Source organism: Centropristis striata, chromosome 17 (assembly GCF_030273125.1).
Source record: "Centropristis striata isolate RG_2023a ecotype Rhode Island chromosome 17, C.striata_1.0, whole genome shotgun sequence".
In the NCBI taxonomy this organism is placed as follows: domain Eukaryota; kingdom Metazoa; phylum Chordata; class Actinopteri; order Perciformes; family Serranidae; genus Centropristis; species Centropristis striata.
Window position 1 is genome coordinate 30,886,188 of NC_081533.1, and position 18,447 is coordinate 30,904,634.

Genomic DNA, 18,447 nt, shown 5'->3' on the forward strand with positions numbered 1-18,447 from the left:
CTCACACAGGTCGACGTATGATCAGGAGAAGCTGGCAGTCAAACTGAGATACTGCCGAAGAGATCCAGAGAAGGCCTCCTGCTGGACCAGACCAGGGGCTTTTCTAGACCAGGTTATTTGGAAGACAATGTTTTTCTCTATGGGTTTACCTCTTGCATGTCCTGGTGTTTTCCAGCTTGAACACCAGGTGATTTTCTACAGGGCAGGTGTATCTTCTACTGTTGCAGGCTGCAATGTCCTGCAGCACAGGGGACAGACTCCTCATCTGGTCCAGGACCGTGGTCAGGAATTCATGAGCGTCCTGAACACAAAGAAACACAACAAAGAGGAGTTTATAAACAGAGGAGAAACTATCATAAGGAGGTGAAATAATGGAACATCAAACCAGATGACTCACTTTTTGCTGACCGTCTCTAAACTCAGGCGCCTGGACTGAGACGACCTCCTTAAAAGAGCACATGAGGTGTCTTTTGCTGTCGGTGGAGGCGCGGGCATCTCTGATTGCCATGAAGCTTCTGCAGAGTGTGAAAAAGAAGAGTTAGATCTCTTATTCTATTTTGTTCTTCAGATTGGTGCAAAAATCTGATGCTTACGTGTGTGTGTGTGTATGTGTATGTGTGTGTGCTGTACCTCAACAGTCGAGCCTCAGGGACTGAATTCCAAACTTCCTCCTGGCAGCTGATGTCCCTGACGAAGTTCTCGAGTGTCAGGAGACTCTGCAGGCTGGAGTTCATGTAGCAGCTCATCCCAATGTTTGGAAACCTGACACACAAACACAACAGGTCAAAACACATCAACATCATCACTTCTTTACTGACCAATCACAAACTGGAGCTCATTTTTCACCATTCATGTCTTGAGGCTTTAGTTCTAGTGCAGATGTACTCACCCAAAGCTGCTGATGGTAGAGGTGCTAATCTTATCACCATCACTGAAATGGACAACACTTTTTGGGTTTCTATCGAGAAAAACACAAACACAGGGTCAATAAACATGACGACAAAATAACTGAAACATTTCACAGAATGTGTTTAACCTCCGTGTTAGACTGAAACATTTGAGTCAGCTCTTATCTGTTAAAAGTATCCTTAAAAGCTGAACTTTTGTAACATAAAATATTTGGAGTGTATCGTCAATGATGAAGACTTAGTGTTTAACTCACTTTTTAACTCTTTCTTTGACCTCTTCTTGGATCAGAGCCTCGATAATGGCTTGCTCTGCCAGGAAGCAGTCGTCGTGTATCTCTGGCAGCAGCAACTGGTTGTTCTGTTTTCTTGGCTGGCCATTGACTGAGCAAGAATCCCCCTGCTGGGCGATGATTGGCTCAACCTCGTCTTTTTGTGACAACGAGCTCAACTTTTGCTGCTTAATTGTCTCTTTTGGTGCTTCAGGACGGCTGCTGTAAGAAACACAGTTTGTTGATTTATTATTGTGACGTAGTACAAGTGACAGAAAGACAAAATGCTGCAAAACACTGGTTGTTATATGTTTCCATGTGACAAACATTCAAATAAATATATAATACAAACAAGTCACAATGACCATGTGAAATCGCCTATTCAATATAGCTCCAATTTGTGTCTTTCACATAATATGATTAAAGTCATACAGATGTGATCTGATGAAAAAATGACTAAATCTTCCTTTATTGATATTGTTTTGGAGTGGAGGTAACTTTCAACTTACCTGTTAAATTGTTCCTCAGGCAGCACTTCGATGACCTCCGGCTCGGGAAACTTCGCAGACGAAAAGTTCTCTTCCAATATTTCCAGCTCTGTGACAGACTGCACGTCCATGTCCTGACAAGAAAGTGAGCTCCGCTTTATCTCCTCGTTTGTCTCTTCTGGTGTTTTTCTGCAGCTGGAGGGAAGAAGAGAAACATGTTTAATGTTTGTTGTGATCATGTTGCAGGTTTTTATTTATATATATATACACTGCAAAAAAGCCAACTTGTATTTTTTGGCCTAAAACAGTGATTTAATTTGGTAAAACTTGGAAATATAAATTACTGACATTTAGGGCAATAATGTAAGTTAGCACAACAAAGGAAGCCAGTTGTCTGCTCAAAAACAAGTTTGTTAGTTGTTGTTACTTATATCTTTAAGTTGGGGTTCAAAACAAGGGACAATAGTTCTGATAACTCTTATTTCTTTGTTGTGAAATTCGGTCATTAGCGAAAGCTAGTGGCTAACTGATGCTAGCGGCTAACTGAAGCTAGCGGCGCTGCTTGTTACAGCTACAAGAGTAGCCATTAGCATATCAATGCTAACTCAAAGTTGTGGTCACAACATTAGCTGACATTCATAGCGGCGTTACAATCATGCCAGAGAAATTCAGAGTTGAGCAAACTCAAAAACAAAACTTAAAATATTTAGTTTAATTGTCCAACTTAAAATTGTATCGAAGTTTGTTGCCTTGAAATTTTGAGTTCACCCAACTTATATATATATATATATATATATATCATTACACAAAATCCAGACAGAAAAAATACAAAACTTTGTCATTTAAAAATAAAATAAGTGTCATTACCTCCTCTGAAAAGTCTTCTGGTGTTCGGGGGCAGCAGCAGATGGAGAGACTTGTGTTCTTTTCTGTTGGAGGAAAAATAAACGCTCACGCTTAAATAATGCAAATAAATAGTAACTGTATCATTCTTTTCTCAATTAGTCTAGATTAGTAACTGTGATTAATGTTGAGCTGTGGCTCTTTCTGTGAAACATACCTTGCAACATTTAAACAGCCGATGCCACCAACAGGTCTTCTTGGCTGACTCATTTGATTCTGTAAATTGAGCGGTTACGTTGGTTTCACTGGTGTTGGAGAGAAACACGGTTAGTTATTTCATATTAAATGTAATGTTTATTTCGTAAAGTCAGACAAGAATTTAAATAAATGTAAATGTAGCGGAACAGTGTTTTTTTTGGTCATTTATTATCAAAAATCATTCACTAAACTAAATGATTAAAGAAAAAATATGAGTGTTGAAACACACAAATATATTCAGGATAAAAGTTCTTACCTGTCTTTACTTCTGAGAGCCTCTTTGGGTTCAGTTTTCTCCTTCTGTAGATTGAAAAGATAAACAATAATAAGTTAACTATGACAATCATATTTTTTTGTGGTTACATACAACTAAAACGTCTCAGTATGAATGTTACAGTCAACTTATAATGTTGTCACCATGAAGCTTTGATACGTTCTGTCAAACATAGCTTACCTGGCTGAAACTGAAGAAGCCATTCTTGGTCTTTTTAGTTTTTCCAGCTTCAGCTGTTGTTGCTGACACTGGAGCAGAGGGGGCAGCAATACTGTTGGAACAGAGAAACACAATTAGATCATTTTAGCAAGGAATAACTCATTTAGCATTTGAAACAATTGTTTCAAGGGGTTAAGCCATACAACAAATGGATTTATATATATTTTTAAACAAAATGAGGTAATGTATACTATAATCTTACTGTGGATATGTAGAATTAGTTAGGACAATAGCAATATAACAGTTAATAATTTCCTTACCTCTTATGAGAGCTGAGGCGTTGTTTGCTCTCATCTGCCACAAAATCCTCCACAGGTGCTATCTTTTTCTATTCAAAATAAAGAAAAAATAAGTTGAATATTGACAGAAATGTGGAAATAAAACAATGGTCTTTAGGACAGTTTCTCAGTTTAAAGTCACATAAATAATAAAGAATCTACTGAAAAATGTGTTGATCATCTGTGAAACATACCTTAAGTCGAAAAGCACGTAGTAGAAACATCTTGAATGCAGTTTTGATCAGTTTTCTAACTCTGGGTTAAACTAAACTGAACTGTTCGGGTTGATAAACTGATATGAACTGTCTGTAACCTTGTCACATATAGAATAGAACTGTTCTAGAATGTGTATGTCATAATCTCCATTCCGTCCTAATTAGCATATAGAATGTTTTGTTCAAAATATGTATGTAATATATTTTCTACATGCATATAGTGTATACTATATGCGTATGTACACAGTATAAACTATAAATCCCCAAGTAGCTAGCTATCAGCATTACTACCATTTACTTAAGTAAAATAACATCACATAGGCTATACATACCTAATTCAAATGTAATTTAATATCAAACTGTCACTTTGAAAAATATTATTCTTGTTTGCCATCTTACCCATGGGTCCGATGAGAAGATGATATCAGCTCCTTCTCTGTGCGTCCAGTAGGCTACAAGATGTGTTTAGCCTAGCTTAGCACAAACTGTACGCTAGTAGCAGGTTGAAACGGCTAGCTTAATTTCACCAAAAGTGAAATAATACCCTACAAATGCCTAACATGTATACATAAATAACAAATAATATTGTGGTTTAGCAGCACTTGCTCTAAGAGTTGGAGCTAATGTGTTCACTTTTTTAACAAACCACTAAACCTAACTACTTAGCGCATTATGTGTGTGTGTGTGTGTGTGTGTGTGTGTTTTTAATTCCAATGTAACTAGGCTAGCTGCCTTTTACATTTAAGTATGGGCTTCAAAATGCACTGGATTGTGGAAATTAAAAGTACTTATATATATTATATTATATATATTATCCTTACCAAGTGTTACATTTTTGGAAGTGTTGAAAATTTTATACTGCTGCCCATAAATACGCACACATCTAGAAATTGTAAAATAAAACAAAAAAAAACCCCATATAATTCAAGCACTTTATGTCATTTTAATTTAATAACTAGTTTATCAACGGATACATATAAATGGATTAGAATTGTTTGGGATTGGTTAAAATAAGTGTTAAATCCTGTTAGTACAGTTAAAATTAGTTAATTTGATTATATTCTTGATAGAGAACACAGCATGCAAAATATTTAATTTGACCAAAAATAAATTAATTCATAAAAAATAAAAAGGTTTTAAAAAAAGTATTCAATCATTCATATTCAACCTATATTTAACGCTATCTGTGGTTTAAATAAATGTCCAATGTCAACATTTATTCTGGTGTCTGAGCTGAAAAATCAAACTGGGCTGAAACAATTTAAACAGTTTTATTGCACATTTATTTATTTACAAAACATTTTGACATGTCACAGGTGTCAAAAATTAAATAATAACTGAATTCCATCTAGCTAGTTCAGTTTCAAGGTCCTTTTATTGCTCAGTGTCTCACCATCATGGTTTACTGGGACGCTTGAAAAGAACAGAGGGGCCACAGGGGCTGATGGGAGGTCTGAGGACCTGATAGAAACCACGTGTCCCCTGTCTGATCTCACAGCTCATCCTTGTTTGATAAAGTCAGTTAAGGTTTATAATAAACTCTCAGTGGGTGTTCCACAGGATCACCACTAGGCCCTCTAATCATTGATCTTACATACAGTATTAATGATCCTCCACAACAGTGTCACAGTATCAATGTCAGACTCTATGGTGATGACAGTTTAATATTAGTGTGAACACACAGGAAAGTGAGCTGCTTTGAAACAGCCTTATCTCTCCACCACAGGGGCTGATGGGAGGTCTGAGGACCTGTTAGAAACCACGTGGCTCTCGTCTGATTTCACAGCTCGTACTTGTTTGGCCTCAGCTGCATCAGAGCGCCACTTCTCCCCAGGTTCACCAGAGGAAACACCGCTGCACAAAATGCTTTTCCTCTAAGCCGCTGCTCTTTGCTGTCTGTGCTCAGGTGAGTGTTTCCAGCCAAGCAGGAGCCAACAAACTCCACCTTTAAAAAACACTGTTACTGGGGATTTCCACCGGGCGCGTTACAGCAGCAGCACGTCTCCACCACTTGGATATGTGGTCCTAAAATTGATACATATCTGATCCTTTGACATGCGACTCCAGTCTGAACGGCCAGGTCGCATTCATACATAGGCTGACTGGGGATTTCCACCGGGCGCGTTATAGCCGCGAAACGGCTCCACCGCGGTTTTGCTCCATCTTCTGCCCAGCGTCAATTCACACGGGGCGGGATACAGCCGCGGCACGGCAGCATAGCGAGCCAGTCGTATACACGCGAGATAACGCGAACACGTAATAATCCTGACCATACGGCTGTAACGGGCCCGGTGGAAATCAGGCTTTAATGCTGGCGGCCACGTTTTCCGCTACTTCCGTCAAGACTGAGCACGCTCGCTGCGTGTGACGTCGTCGTGTCCTCCAATGCGCATGCGGGACACTTTTTCTACGTTTAAAGTTCACAATGGAGATCACATACAAGTCGCATTTAATTGGAAATGTGAACGACCTTGCAAAAAAATTGCATTCCACAAAAAAATCCGAATTGAATTAAGCCCTGCTGTCTGAACGTAGCCTTACAGTGTTAATTTGGGTATGCTGATTTTACTGTGTACACATTAAAAATAGATAAGGCACAGAAATAAATAATGTTAGTTATTTTCATGTCATTGAGGGAACCGACTCTCCCAAGATAAACCATATGACACTTAGACCCTCTCAAAATAATAGTGATATTTCAGTGTGACCCAGTAAAAACACATGGTGCTGTTTTGGCACGGTAAACATGAGCAGTCTGTCCAAAACCGCAATTTCACAGCGTGTGTTTGTTATTGACAAAAATTATATTATACTTCACCAAGAGCTGTGTTATTTTCGCAACAACAAAAAAATGTAGAAATGACTTTGGACGAAGGGCTAGCTAGCGTTAGCACCACTTTAGCATGCTAGCTAGCAACTCCAAACCATAGCATCATTTTATCACGTTTTATATCTATGGTTACAAAGTGCATTACTCGTCTCACACAGCCAAAACGTCAAGCCAAACTTACCATTTACTGCCGTTACTCAATTTTTATGTTACAGTGAGACCAGCATGCATGCTAACCCCTAGCTCATAAAACAATTTAGCAGGTGTTCGGGTGGTAAGTAACAGCGTGAAGAGTAAAGATACCATGGCTCACCACTGCAAAATGGCCGGGTGCCCGAAGAGTAATATTAATATTAAAATACAACATTATCAGATACTTCATGTACTTCATGTACTTACTGAACAGTGTAACCATTAAAAGTTGAGATGTAGCTCTATCTCCAGCAGACCGATTGACGCAGCAGCGCGGTATTGTACGGTGTGGGGGGGGGCGACGTTAACACTTGAGGTGTGAAATACAGGATCAGATTTTAGAGTAAAAATTTCGGAGTTAATATTTAAACATTTACACTTACAGGTTTGATTTAGTGACACTTCCTTTTTACACTCGGTTTTGACAACAACTATTTATCGACTGAGAGTTAATTATAATGGATTAACTCTATCCAGAGTACAATTAACTCTACTAGTGTATGTCTAGTTTAACACCAAGAATTCAACTCTTTTGCTGTGTACTAATATAGTATACATATTAGCATTAGTAAGAATGTTTAAGTGGCCTGGCTATCATAAGCATCAACTCAGAATTGGCACGGCAGCTGTCATATGATGACCTCATTGATGACTTTGCATCCAGAAAATGCAGACGTGTGCATCTGTAAAAGGCACACATGCTTGTTTTGCACTCTTTCAGTGCCTGAAAGACTCAAGGGTCTTACTGTTAGTTTTTTCTAGACACAAGTTGATGTTACTGTTAATTTTTAATTATTCTTTGTTACTCAGATTTAGGCCCGAAGACATTTTTTTGCTTAGGGCCCCATTTTGGTCAGGGGCAGCCCTGAACACAAAGATTCAAAAACATTTCATTAAATTGGCAATATATAAAGGTTATGATATATGCTAACAAGAATAATAACTTAGCATCACGTTTGTCTTAGATGTATATGTTATTTAACTTAAATTGATATTGCATTGAACACCAAGTTCGTTAAGATTAATGCATCAAGTTTTTTTTAGGTCAAATGAGAAGAAAGGCAAATGAGTCATTATAAAAGTATGGAACACAAATACCTTTTGGTTGTACCGGGAAATACAATTTAAAAAAACAATGGCGTCATCAAAAAAATATTTTCCTGCAGCCATACATGATACTTGTGTAACAGGTTTCTTTGTTCTCTGGTTCCACAAGTAGGCAGAGTCAGAGATCACATAAGGCAGCAAAACACACAAAAAAGTCTCTCCTGGTGACTTTGTGACACTTGCTTACAAAGAATAGGTCACAGCATCTTACAGAGATTTAATTGATCATGTGTTTAATACCCATGTAAGTCTGGAACACAAATACCTTTTGGTTGGAGCAGGAAATAAAATTGAAAAAAACAAACACACACCCATGTTCGCTTGTAACATAACAGGAGCTTTGTTCTGAAAATTGCCGTCATTAAAAAAGTATTTTCCTGCAGCCATACATGATACTTGCTTACAAAAAATAGGTCACAGCATCTTACAGAGATTTAATTGATCATGTGTTTGTTTCCCATGTAAACACAAGAATGATTCAGCCATAACAAAGCATTTTCATTCATTTACCGGTCTCTGAAAGAGCTCACCCATAGTATTTTTCAACATAGTGTACTGCCCTACAAAGTCAAAATGCAGTAACTACGCAAAGGGTAAAACTGAGAAAAACTGCTTTAAAGTTTTTTTTACACGTTTTAACTGGCCAGCCAAATGGGTTATGGGTAGGTAAGTGATATGACACTTATTTCTACATGTATTTATGATGTAATTTTTATGCTTAAAAATCATGATTTATTTGACCTTTGACCCCAAAAATGAAGTTACTGCACTGTATATGCATTAGTAACTTTTTACAGCTATGCAAAAGGTTCTAATAGTAAAGCAAAAACAGAGTGCAGTAACTACAATTGTTGTCTTCTTTCAGCTTTTATATTTTGTTTTCAATGAATAAACATTTTCAAATTGATTGTTATAAGTGTATTTAAAAGTGTTCAACAACTCTATTCAAATATTTGTGTATTTCAGACCTCATATTATAAAGTAAAGTTATATTTTAGTCTTAATATAATTTTATCTCACTTTTTTTTTACTTACAGTTAATTACTATCTAGATAATAATTTCCCTATAAAATGAACTTATAATTTTTTATTATTCTTGTCTTCACTATTCAACACAATGAAGAAATACGAGGCTACACCATATCACAGTCTGCTTTGGATTTGAGTTGGATTTTGTCGTTACTACAATTTTTATATCATTATTTCTCTGAAATAAACCTACATTCAAATCTAAAACTGTCACAAGATAAAACAAGACATCAAGGTGTTCATTTATAGCTACGACTCAATTTCAACCAAAAATGTAATTACTGCAGTTAGGCTTTATAGGGCAGTAGAGTAGGGTGTTTTTTGTTTTGTTTATATATTATAATATTAGGCATTTATATTTTGTACAATTGGGATGAAAATATTTTAAATCAGGAGATGAAATGGAAGAAAAGACAATTAATTATTCATGCAAAGAAATTTATTTTTCAAAGTTACATTTGAATTGGAAAACTTTTTTCTTAATCATAGTTTGGTTACATTTTTCTTATTTCTTTTCAGGGTTTAAGATAAAAAATCAGCAATAATAAATCTGAAACACACAGGTACACACACACAAAAGATTTTAAAAAGCAGGAGCGATACCCCCGCCCCCAACCCCAGTGGAAATGACTCCCTCGAAGACACTGATGTAGCAACCCCAGAACTAGCCATGTCTTTATATGGACTGTCTGATTTCCTATAAACTACAGTAGATACATGTAATGTACAAAGTAGAGGTCTGGTTGAACCTCAGAGCTGGATTGAGCCTCTGAAACATGATACAGATTAGAAGAAATATGTTGCATAACAGCTTGTTGAGCTGTTATCAAGAGATGCAAAACTTTCAGGGCCCCCTGCCCTCCACTGATGTGCTGAATATTGTTAAATGTTTCAGTCAGAATGCGGACATGAGACAGGACTGCAGTTGCACATTTGAAGCTGAACAAAGCCACCAAACTTCCCTAAGACTAAGCTACAAGCCACCATTCAAGAGAAAAGAAAAGACCCTGTGTGGAGTATTATTATGCTCTTGTTTTAGTGGGACGAGACCAAAGAGGGCACTTGACTTGAAGGTTGTGATGGTGTCAGACTGTCTTATGTGTGGGGGGAGGGAGTTCCAGAGCCTGGGTGCTGAGCAGCTGAAGGATCGGGCCCCCATGGTACTGAGGCGTGATGTGGGGATGATTAATAGTCCAGCAGAGGATGAGCGGAGGGAGCGGGAGGGAGTGTATTCTTGAAGGAGGTCGCAGAGGTAAGTGGGGGCTAGGTTGTGGAGAGCTTTGTAGGTGAGGAGGAGGTTCTTGTAGTGGATGCGGTATTGTACCGGGAGCCAGTGGAGTTGAATGAGAACAGGGGTGATGTGGTCAGTTGATTTGGTGCGGGTGATGATCCGGGCGGCCGAGTTCTGAATTATTTGCAGTCTGTTGATGAGTTTGATGGGGAGTCCAGTGAGGAGGGCATTGCAGTAGTCGATGCGTGATGTGACAAATGAGTGGACCAGGGTTTCGGTGCTGGATTGGGTCAGTGATGGGCGGAGTCTGGAGATGTTGCGGAGGTGGAAGAATGCAGTCCGGGTGATGTTTTGAATATGGGGTGCAAATGAGAAGGTGTTGTCCAGAATGACGCAGAGGCTCTTAACTTGGGAGGAGAAGGGTACAGGGAATCCGTCGACGATGATGGGTGGAGCTGGGGTGTGTTGTGATTTGGTGAGGGTGGATTTGGAGCCGATGAGCAGGGCCTCGGTTTTATTGCCGTTAAGTTTGAGGAAGTTCCTGCTCATCCAGCTCCGGATGTCTTCAAGGCAGGTGGTGAGTGAGGTGGGAGGGATGGCAGCGGTGGGTTTGGAGGAGATGTAGACCTGTGTGTCGTCGGCGTAGCAGTGAAAATGGACCCCATGGTGACGGAGGATTGTGCCCAGGGGGAGGAGGTAAATGGTGAAGAGAAGTGGACCCAAGACTGACCCCTGGGGGACACCCAGTGAGACACCCAGACTTGTGGTTCCTTAATTGTACAAATTGTTGACGGTCAGTGAGGTATGATGTGAACCAGGAGAGTGCAGCACCAGTGATCCCAATGCCAGCCAGGCGGTCCAGGAGCAGGGGGTGGGAGATGGTGTCAAATGCTGCGCTGAGGTCGAGGAGAATGAGAATGGTGAGTAATCCAGAGTCGGCTGCACGGAGGTCGTTGGTGATTTTGACTAGGGCTGTTTCAGTGCTGTGTTTTGGACGGAAGCCGGATTGGAAGGGTTCATGAAGATTGTTTGTATCGAGGTGGGACTGTAGTTGTTCGGCGACCAGCCTTTCAAGTGTTTTAGAGATGAAGGGGAGGTTGGAGATGGGTCGATAGTGGTTAAGTTCAGCTGGGTCAGCACCGGGTTTTTTCAGGATGGGTGTGATGGCAGCCAGTTTGAGAATGGGGGGCACAGTACCAGTAGTGAGGGAGGAATTAATTATGTTGGTGATCATGGGGGAAATGGACGGCAGACATGCTTTGATATATTAACATATATTTATAATATATATATATATATATTATATATTTATATATAAAAAATAAGTTAGCGGTCTGCTAACTGCTATCTGCTAACTCCGCATGTATCGGAGGAAGCATGTGGCCAGTTCAGGGCTCTCCCCAGACCGACAGGGACGAGGTAGCGCCCAGGATCATGAATTAGGACAAACTGGGTGATAAATAAAATGGGTTACAAAATCGTGGGATAAAAATAAAAATACATTTTTTTTTTAAACTGATGCTGCTTTTAGCCTATTTCCTGCTTAGTATGTATTTCCTTGTCCCAAACTTCTACAAGGTCAGCGAGAGAGCATCTTCAAACTGGTTGGATAAAGAAACGGGCTGAAGCGGGCTCTCATTAACGGGTTTGACCCTGGAGACGTGGAAGGTGGGGTGAATCCTCATGGACCCTGGTAAGCGAAGGCGGACCGCTGCCGAGTTGATGACATTCGAGATGGGGAAAGGACCCACAAGACAAGGAGCCAACTTCTTGGACTCCACTCTGAGAGGAAGATCGCGCGTTGATAACCAGACGCGCTGCCCCGGGGTGTATCGGGGTTCAGGGTACCGGTTCGAGGAGCGCAAATGGGTAGACCTGGCTTGCATCCAAGTGCGTCAACATCGTCTGATGAATGCCTGGACTGAGGGAACGCTGGCCTCACGTTCCTGCTCAGGGAAGAGCGGTGGTTGGTAACCCCGGGAGCACTGGAAAACTGAGGAGTTGTTTAGACCATGAGGATGGGTTGCGGGAGGTCAGAGTGCAGCGCCGTCTCCATTTCTTGATTCATCCGTTCAGCCTGGCCATTAGATTAAGGATAGAAACCAGATGACAGACTGACGGTGGCCCCCAGCAGACTGCAAAACTCACCACATCACAGGGGAGAACATGCAGCCAGAACACATGTTGCAGCATGACTTCAGCAGTTTCTTTGGCAGTGGGTAATTTGGGTAATAGAATAAGGTGGGTGGTTTTGGAAAACCGATCAATAACCGTGAGTATGACTGTGTTGCCGTCAGAGGGTGGTAGGCCAGTGACAAAGTCCAAAGAGATGTGGGACCAGGGGCGAGGAGGAACGAGCAGGGGATGAGGGAGGCTGGAGGGAGTTTGGTGAGTACTCTTGTGTTGGGAGCAGATCTGGCAAGCATGAAAACCTTGGTGTCCACCTCCATGGAGGACCACCAGAACCGTTGCTGTAACAGTGCTAGGTTGCGTCTCACCCCAGGGTGACAAGCCAGGCGAGAAGAGTGACCCCACTGGAGGACCTGAGGACGGAGGCTGGCAGGAACAGGAACAGGTTCTGATTCAGTTATCAGGACAAGCACTGGGAGCAGGGTGTTCGGCATGGCAAGGTTACTGCACCGATGACACATGTCGGAGGGAGGATGTCTTCAGGATGGCTTGGAGAGCTCTCTGGCTGGAACTGATGGGACAGGGCGTCGGGGTTTGATGTTCTTAGAGCCTGGTCGGTAGGAGAGGGAGAAGGATTCAAAGCGGTTAAAGAAGAGGGCCCACCTTGCTTGATGGGAGTTCAACAACTTGGCTGAACGAATGTATTCTATTTTTTTGTGAACTGTCCAGACCACAAACGGCTGCTCTGCTCCCTCCAACCAGTGTCTCCACTCCTCCAGTGCAAGCTTCACCGCCAACAGCTCCCGGTCCCCTATGTCATAATTCCTCTCCGCAGGAGACAGCTTCCGGGAGAAGAAGGCACACGGGTGAACCTTCTGATCCTCTGCCGACCGCTGAGACAGAACTGCCCCCACACCAGTGTCCAAGGCATCCACTTTAACAATAAACTGGCGAGAGGGGTCTGGGAATATGAGGATGGGATCTGAGGAGAATCTTGACTTCAACTCACCAAAAGCTCTCTCAGCAGCAGCGGACCATTGGAAAGGCTCTTTCAGGGAGGTGAGTGCGGTGAGAGGAGCCGCTACCGAGCTGTAGTTTCGGATGAACCGTCGGTAGAAGTTTGCGAACCCCAAGAAGCATTGAGGTTCCTTGCGCGTGGAAGGAGCAGGCCGGTCGGTGACCGCCCTGGTCTTGGCTGGGTCCATCCGGATGTTACCAGTGTTGATGATGAACCCCAGGAAGGATACCTCTGAGACGTGGAACTGCCATTTCTCCGCCTTAATGAAGAGCTGATTCTCCAGAAGCCTCTGAAGGACTTGGCGTACATGCACCACATGCTCCTGTTTGGACTTGGAGAAGACAAGAATATCATCCAGGTAAACAATAACACAGATATTTAGTAGATCCCGAAGGACATCATTAACCAAACCCTGGAAGACAGCAGGGGCATTGGTGAGACCAAATGGCATAACTAAATACTCATAGTGCCCACTAGGAGTGTTGAAGGCAGTCCTCCACTCGTCCCCTTCCCTGATTCTTACTAAATGGTAAGCGTTGCGGAGGTCGAGTTTGGAAAAAGTGGTAGCTCCCTGTAGCAGTTCAAAGGCAGAGGAGATTAGTGGAAGAGGGTACCTGTGTTTTTGATCGTAATGTCATTGAGTCCCCGTAGTCAATGCAGGGCCGCAGAGATTTGTCCTTCTTCCCCTCAAAGAAAAACCCCATTCCAGCAGGAGATGATGACGGTCGAATGAGACCTGCAGCCAAGGAGTCATTAATATACCTCTCCATGGCCTTGGTCTCCGGGGCAGACAGAGAGAAGAGTCGGCCCTTAGGGGGAGAAGTACCCGGGAGGAGGTCAATTGCACAGTCATATGGGCGATGTGGCGGCAAAGAGGTGGCCCGTGCTTTGTTAAAGGCTTCCTTAAGATCCAGGTAATTAGGGATGGGTACCTTTCACATTTGAACCGATACGGTACCGATACCCGGTACCTGGGAATCGATATTGGTACTCAACGGTACCAATTTTCGGTACTTTTGCGTTTGTTTATGTGGTAATAAATGTTCATTTGTTTAATATTAAAATCTCAATTTTTCATTCCAACATATTTATTTCTCAAAATATAAACTTTAAAAAATATATCAAAACAATATAACATCCAGGATCAGCAGTGCTTTATTGTTGAGTGAACGTGCATTTTGTAACATGAAGGTTGCAGTGTTATCAAAGGATGCCGGAACAGAGGTTGGGTGGTGGATGATGCTGTCAACACAGAGGAGCGCTCTCAGATTGCAAGTGTGCACGTGTGATTTGTTGTGATGACGTTGTAGCTATGCGGCGGAGCACCGGTCAGACAGTATTGTCGGGCTGCTCTGTGCACATATCGAGGATGATGCAGGAGTCCGAGGGATTTAATTTCAGCGAGGCAGTTTGGAGTAAAGTGGCAGGTAATATTACTGATATTACCTAGAGCTGGGCTGTTCGTCTCTGCGCCGGGGTGGAAGAGGGCAGCAGCTAGTGTCCGCGGTGAGCAGACAGGACCAGACGAGGAGGTAAATAAAAAATAGTGCGATTGTCAGCACGCTTGTTAATCAAAGACGTGAAATGAAAACAGGTTGAAATCAGTTTAAATTTAACGCTGTTTAGGTACCGAAACATGGTACCGTTTGATTTTACATGAATCGGTACTCGGTAGTACCGACGGAATTCGGTCGGTACCTATAAAAGTACAGAGTTCGGTACCCATCCCTACAGGTAATCCTTAGGAACTGACAGATCTGAAAACTCCGAAATGACTCCTGGCAAACTAGGAGCAGATGACGGCAGATTTCAAACAGAAAGCATGACACTGAGCACTCCACTGCAGTATAGTTCCCAGAGCCCAGTCTACGTGTGGATTATGTCTCTTGAGCAAGGGATACCCCAAAATGACCGGCTGTTGTGGTGCATGGATGAGGTGAAAGGTGAGTGTTTCACTGTGGTTACGTGACATGGTCATAGGAAGGGGAGTCGAACGATGTGTGACCTTGCAGAGAAGACGACCGTCGAGAGCAGCGGCTTGGATGGGCTTCCCCAGAGCCTCCTGACCGATACCCAGCTGGGAGGCAAGAGTAATGTCCAGGAGGTTGGTGTCGGCACCAGAGCCTATCAGAACTGAGACAGTGTGATTAATCCCAGCACAGCTCAGTTGAGCATGAATTAAAGGTCAGAAGGGCATTTCCAGGTCCATGATTCGTCCTGTCTTTTACCGGGCAGGATGACACAAAATGGCCGTCCTGGCCGCAGTACATGCATCGGTTCTCCTGCAGGCGGCGCTGTCGTTCCGCCATGCATCTGGAGAGTCGCTAGAGGCGCAGGAGGCTGGTTCAGAAGGGAGCCGCGGAGGATAGGATGGCTGGCGCAGCGGCAACTGTGGAACAGCTGATAGGATTGTCTCTCTTCTTCTTTCATGAAAGACGGCTGTCAATGCGGATGGAGAGTGCGACAAGCTTATCCAAGTCGTCTGGAAGATCGCGGACTGCCAGCTTGTCCTTAATGCGGTTGGAGAGTCCATGGTAGAAAGCATCCAAAAGCGAGGCAGCTTTCCAGTTGCTCTCAGCTGCCATGGTGCAGAACTCGATGGAGTAGTCAGACACGGATTTCTCCCCGTGTCAGGTTGAACAAACCTCGAGCAGCCTCTCTTCCGGGTGTGGCGTGATCAAAGACTTTCCGGAGCTCGGCGGAGAACAGTCTGACCGACGAGCAGATGGAGGATTCCTTCTCCCACTCAGCTGTTCCCCAGTCTTTGGCTCTGCCTTAGAGCAGAGAGACAATGTACGCCACCCGGGACCTCTTGGTAGGAAAGGCGGAGGACTGGAGTTCGAAGGCGAGGGAACACTGAACAAGGAATGGCCGGCAGGAACCAGGAGCACCGGAATATTGATCTGGAGGAGGCAATCACACCTCCGACACTGGAGTGGTCCGGGGTCCGGGCTGGAAGACGGAGTGGGACCTGATCCACGGCCCGACAGGGAGAGTCTCTGAAAATATTCCTGGACGGAACTCATGCTCCTCTCGTGACGAGTTGCCATATCCTGCAAACCTCCTGCTATGGAGGTAAGTTGTTCATCGTGGCGCTGAATGGCGCTGGTCTGCGCCTCCAGCTGCTCTCGGAGTGAATCTGAGTCGGCTTGGTTCATGTTGGCCAGATAGTACTGTAAAGATCACCAGTAGTGGCAGAGTAGAACCCAAAAGCACAACACAGAGACAGCAGGAAACTCTGTTTACTTAAATATTCAGGAAAAAGGTCAAAACCGGGAGATCAGTCCAAACAGGCAAACAAATCCGACAAGGGGCAGGCAGGAATCCAAAATCCAATAAACATGCAGGTTCAGAACAGGTAGATCAGGAAAAAACAGACAAGAGAACACTGGAAGGCTTGGTGAAAACACAAGACCATCTGGCAGAGAACAAATGGAAGTGGACCAGTATAAATACAGGGGAACTAATGAGGGAATGGCCTGCAGGTGATGAGATGAGCATGGAAACCCAGGTGAAGGGAATGAACTGATTGCCTGGCAGGTGGGAGTGGCAGGATCTGAAATGACAGGGGAGTTAATGATATGGCATGAAAACAAAATTAACTAAATATAACTAAGAGTCTCTGAAAACCCTGACAACAATGATTGAGAGGCAGGGTACACCCAGGACAAGACAGACCACCAGACTAACGCAGGGCAGACACATAGAGACAGACAACCATTCATGCTCTCTCTCATACTATAATGTGATTGGGTTTATTCAGAGAAGGAAACTGTCAAGCAAATGAAGAAAAATGGTTATGGCACTTGTCAATGCTGCAGACTTGGTATGTATTTCCTTGTTCCAGAATCTAACTGCATTATCTGCACATGCAATCTGCAATCCTTCACACCCTCTCGCATTGTATTATTCTTCCTAGTACCAAAAAACTGATGTTGCTTTTAGCCTATTTCCTGTTAAGTATGTATTTTCTTGCTCCTTGTCCCGACTTTTACGTCAGTGAGAGAGCGTCTTAGAGCTGTTATCAAGAGATGCAACGTTGTTGTTAGCAGATAGCTCCATAGAGTCTCGTGTTACTGTGACATCATGACGTTTGAATAAAATTATTATGCAGCAGTGATGCGCCAAAATGTTCCTTTGTTGGTATCCTGAAACAGGGTGTCTCACATAGAGAGGGCAGAATATTACCGTCTGGTTGTGAGAAGTGTCGGTATGCTACGTCAGAGTAGCTGTGTTGAAATATGCCAACAGAAAACACAAAGATTCAAAAACATTTCATTAAATTGGCAATATATAAAGGTTATGATATATGCTAACAAGAATAATAACTTAGCATCACGTTTGTCTTAGATATATATGTTATTTAAGTTAAATTGATATTGCATTGAACACCAAGTTCGTTAAGATTAATGCATCAAGTTTTCAGGTCAAATGAGAAGAAAGCGAAATGAGTCATTATAAAAGTATGGAACACAAACACCTTTTGGTTGTCCCGGGAAATACAATTAAAAAAAACAATGCCGTCATCAAAAAAATATTTTCCTGCAGCCATACATGATACTTGTGTAACAGGTTTCGTTGTTCTCTGGTTCCACAAGTAGGCAGAGTCAGAGATCACATAAGGCAGTTTATTTACACAGGCAGGTTTGTAAAAACAACTGTAGGTAAGGGGGGAACACGGTAGAGTCCAGCCAGCTCCTCTCTCTGCTGCTCTGCCTCCTCCTTATCTATTTGGAAGGTGATAAGTGTTTGCAGGTGTGCCAGGTTGCTGCAGGGGGAGGTCCTTCAGCCACAGGAGAGAGAGGCACCTCAAAACAATAAGGAATAAATCAATACACTGCAAAACACACAAAAAAGTCTCTCCTGGTGACTTTGTGACACTTGCTTACAAAGAATAGGTCACAGCATCTTACAGAGATTTAATTGATCATGTGTTTAATACCCATGTACGTCTGGAACACAAATACCTTTTGGTTGGAGCAGGAAATAAAATAAAAAACAAACAAACACACACCCATGTTCGCTTGTAACATAACAGGAGCTTTGTTCTGAAAATTGCCGTCATTAAAAAAGTATTTTCCTGCAGCCATACATGATACTTGCTTACAAAAAATAGGTCACAGCATCTTACAGAGATTTAATTGATCATGTGTTTGTT

The 18,447-nt window shown here is 42.5% G+C and overlaps 1 protein-coding gene and 1 long non-coding RNA gene across 3 annotated transcripts; both read right to left on the reverse strand.

Annotated features, from left to right (window-relative positions):
- Positions 1-132: 132 nt before the first annotated feature.
- On the reverse strand, positions 133-1,796 carry LOC131989271 (ubiquitin carboxyl-terminal hydrolase 26-like). Its single transcript, XM_059354461.1, has 6 exons — positions 1,687-1,796; positions 1,163-1,399; positions 890-958; positions 631-762; positions 398-515; positions 133-301 (listed from the first exon to the last, which is right to left on the reverse strand). The coding sequence occupies exons 1-6, from the start codon at positions 1,794-1,796 to the stop codon at positions 146-148; spliced, it is 822 nt and encodes a 273-aa protein (XP_059210444.1). The 3' UTR covers positions 133-145.
- Positions 1,797-3,048: 1,252 nt separating this feature from the next.
- On the reverse strand, positions 3,049-4,182 carry LOC131990010 (uncharacterized). 2 transcript variants are annotated; one of them, XR_009396017.1, is made up of 4 exons: positions 4,152-4,182; positions 3,520-3,587; positions 3,221-3,311; positions 3,049-3,066 (listed from the first exon to the last, which is right to left on the reverse strand). It is a non-coding gene; the product is annotated as an uncharacterized LOC131990010 (long non-coding RNA). The 2 variants fall into 2 exon arrangements; XR_009396018.1 differs by lacking the exon at positions 4,152-4,182 and adding an exon at positions 3,732-3,785.
- Between the last annotated feature and the right edge of the window lie 14,265 nt (positions 4,183-18,447).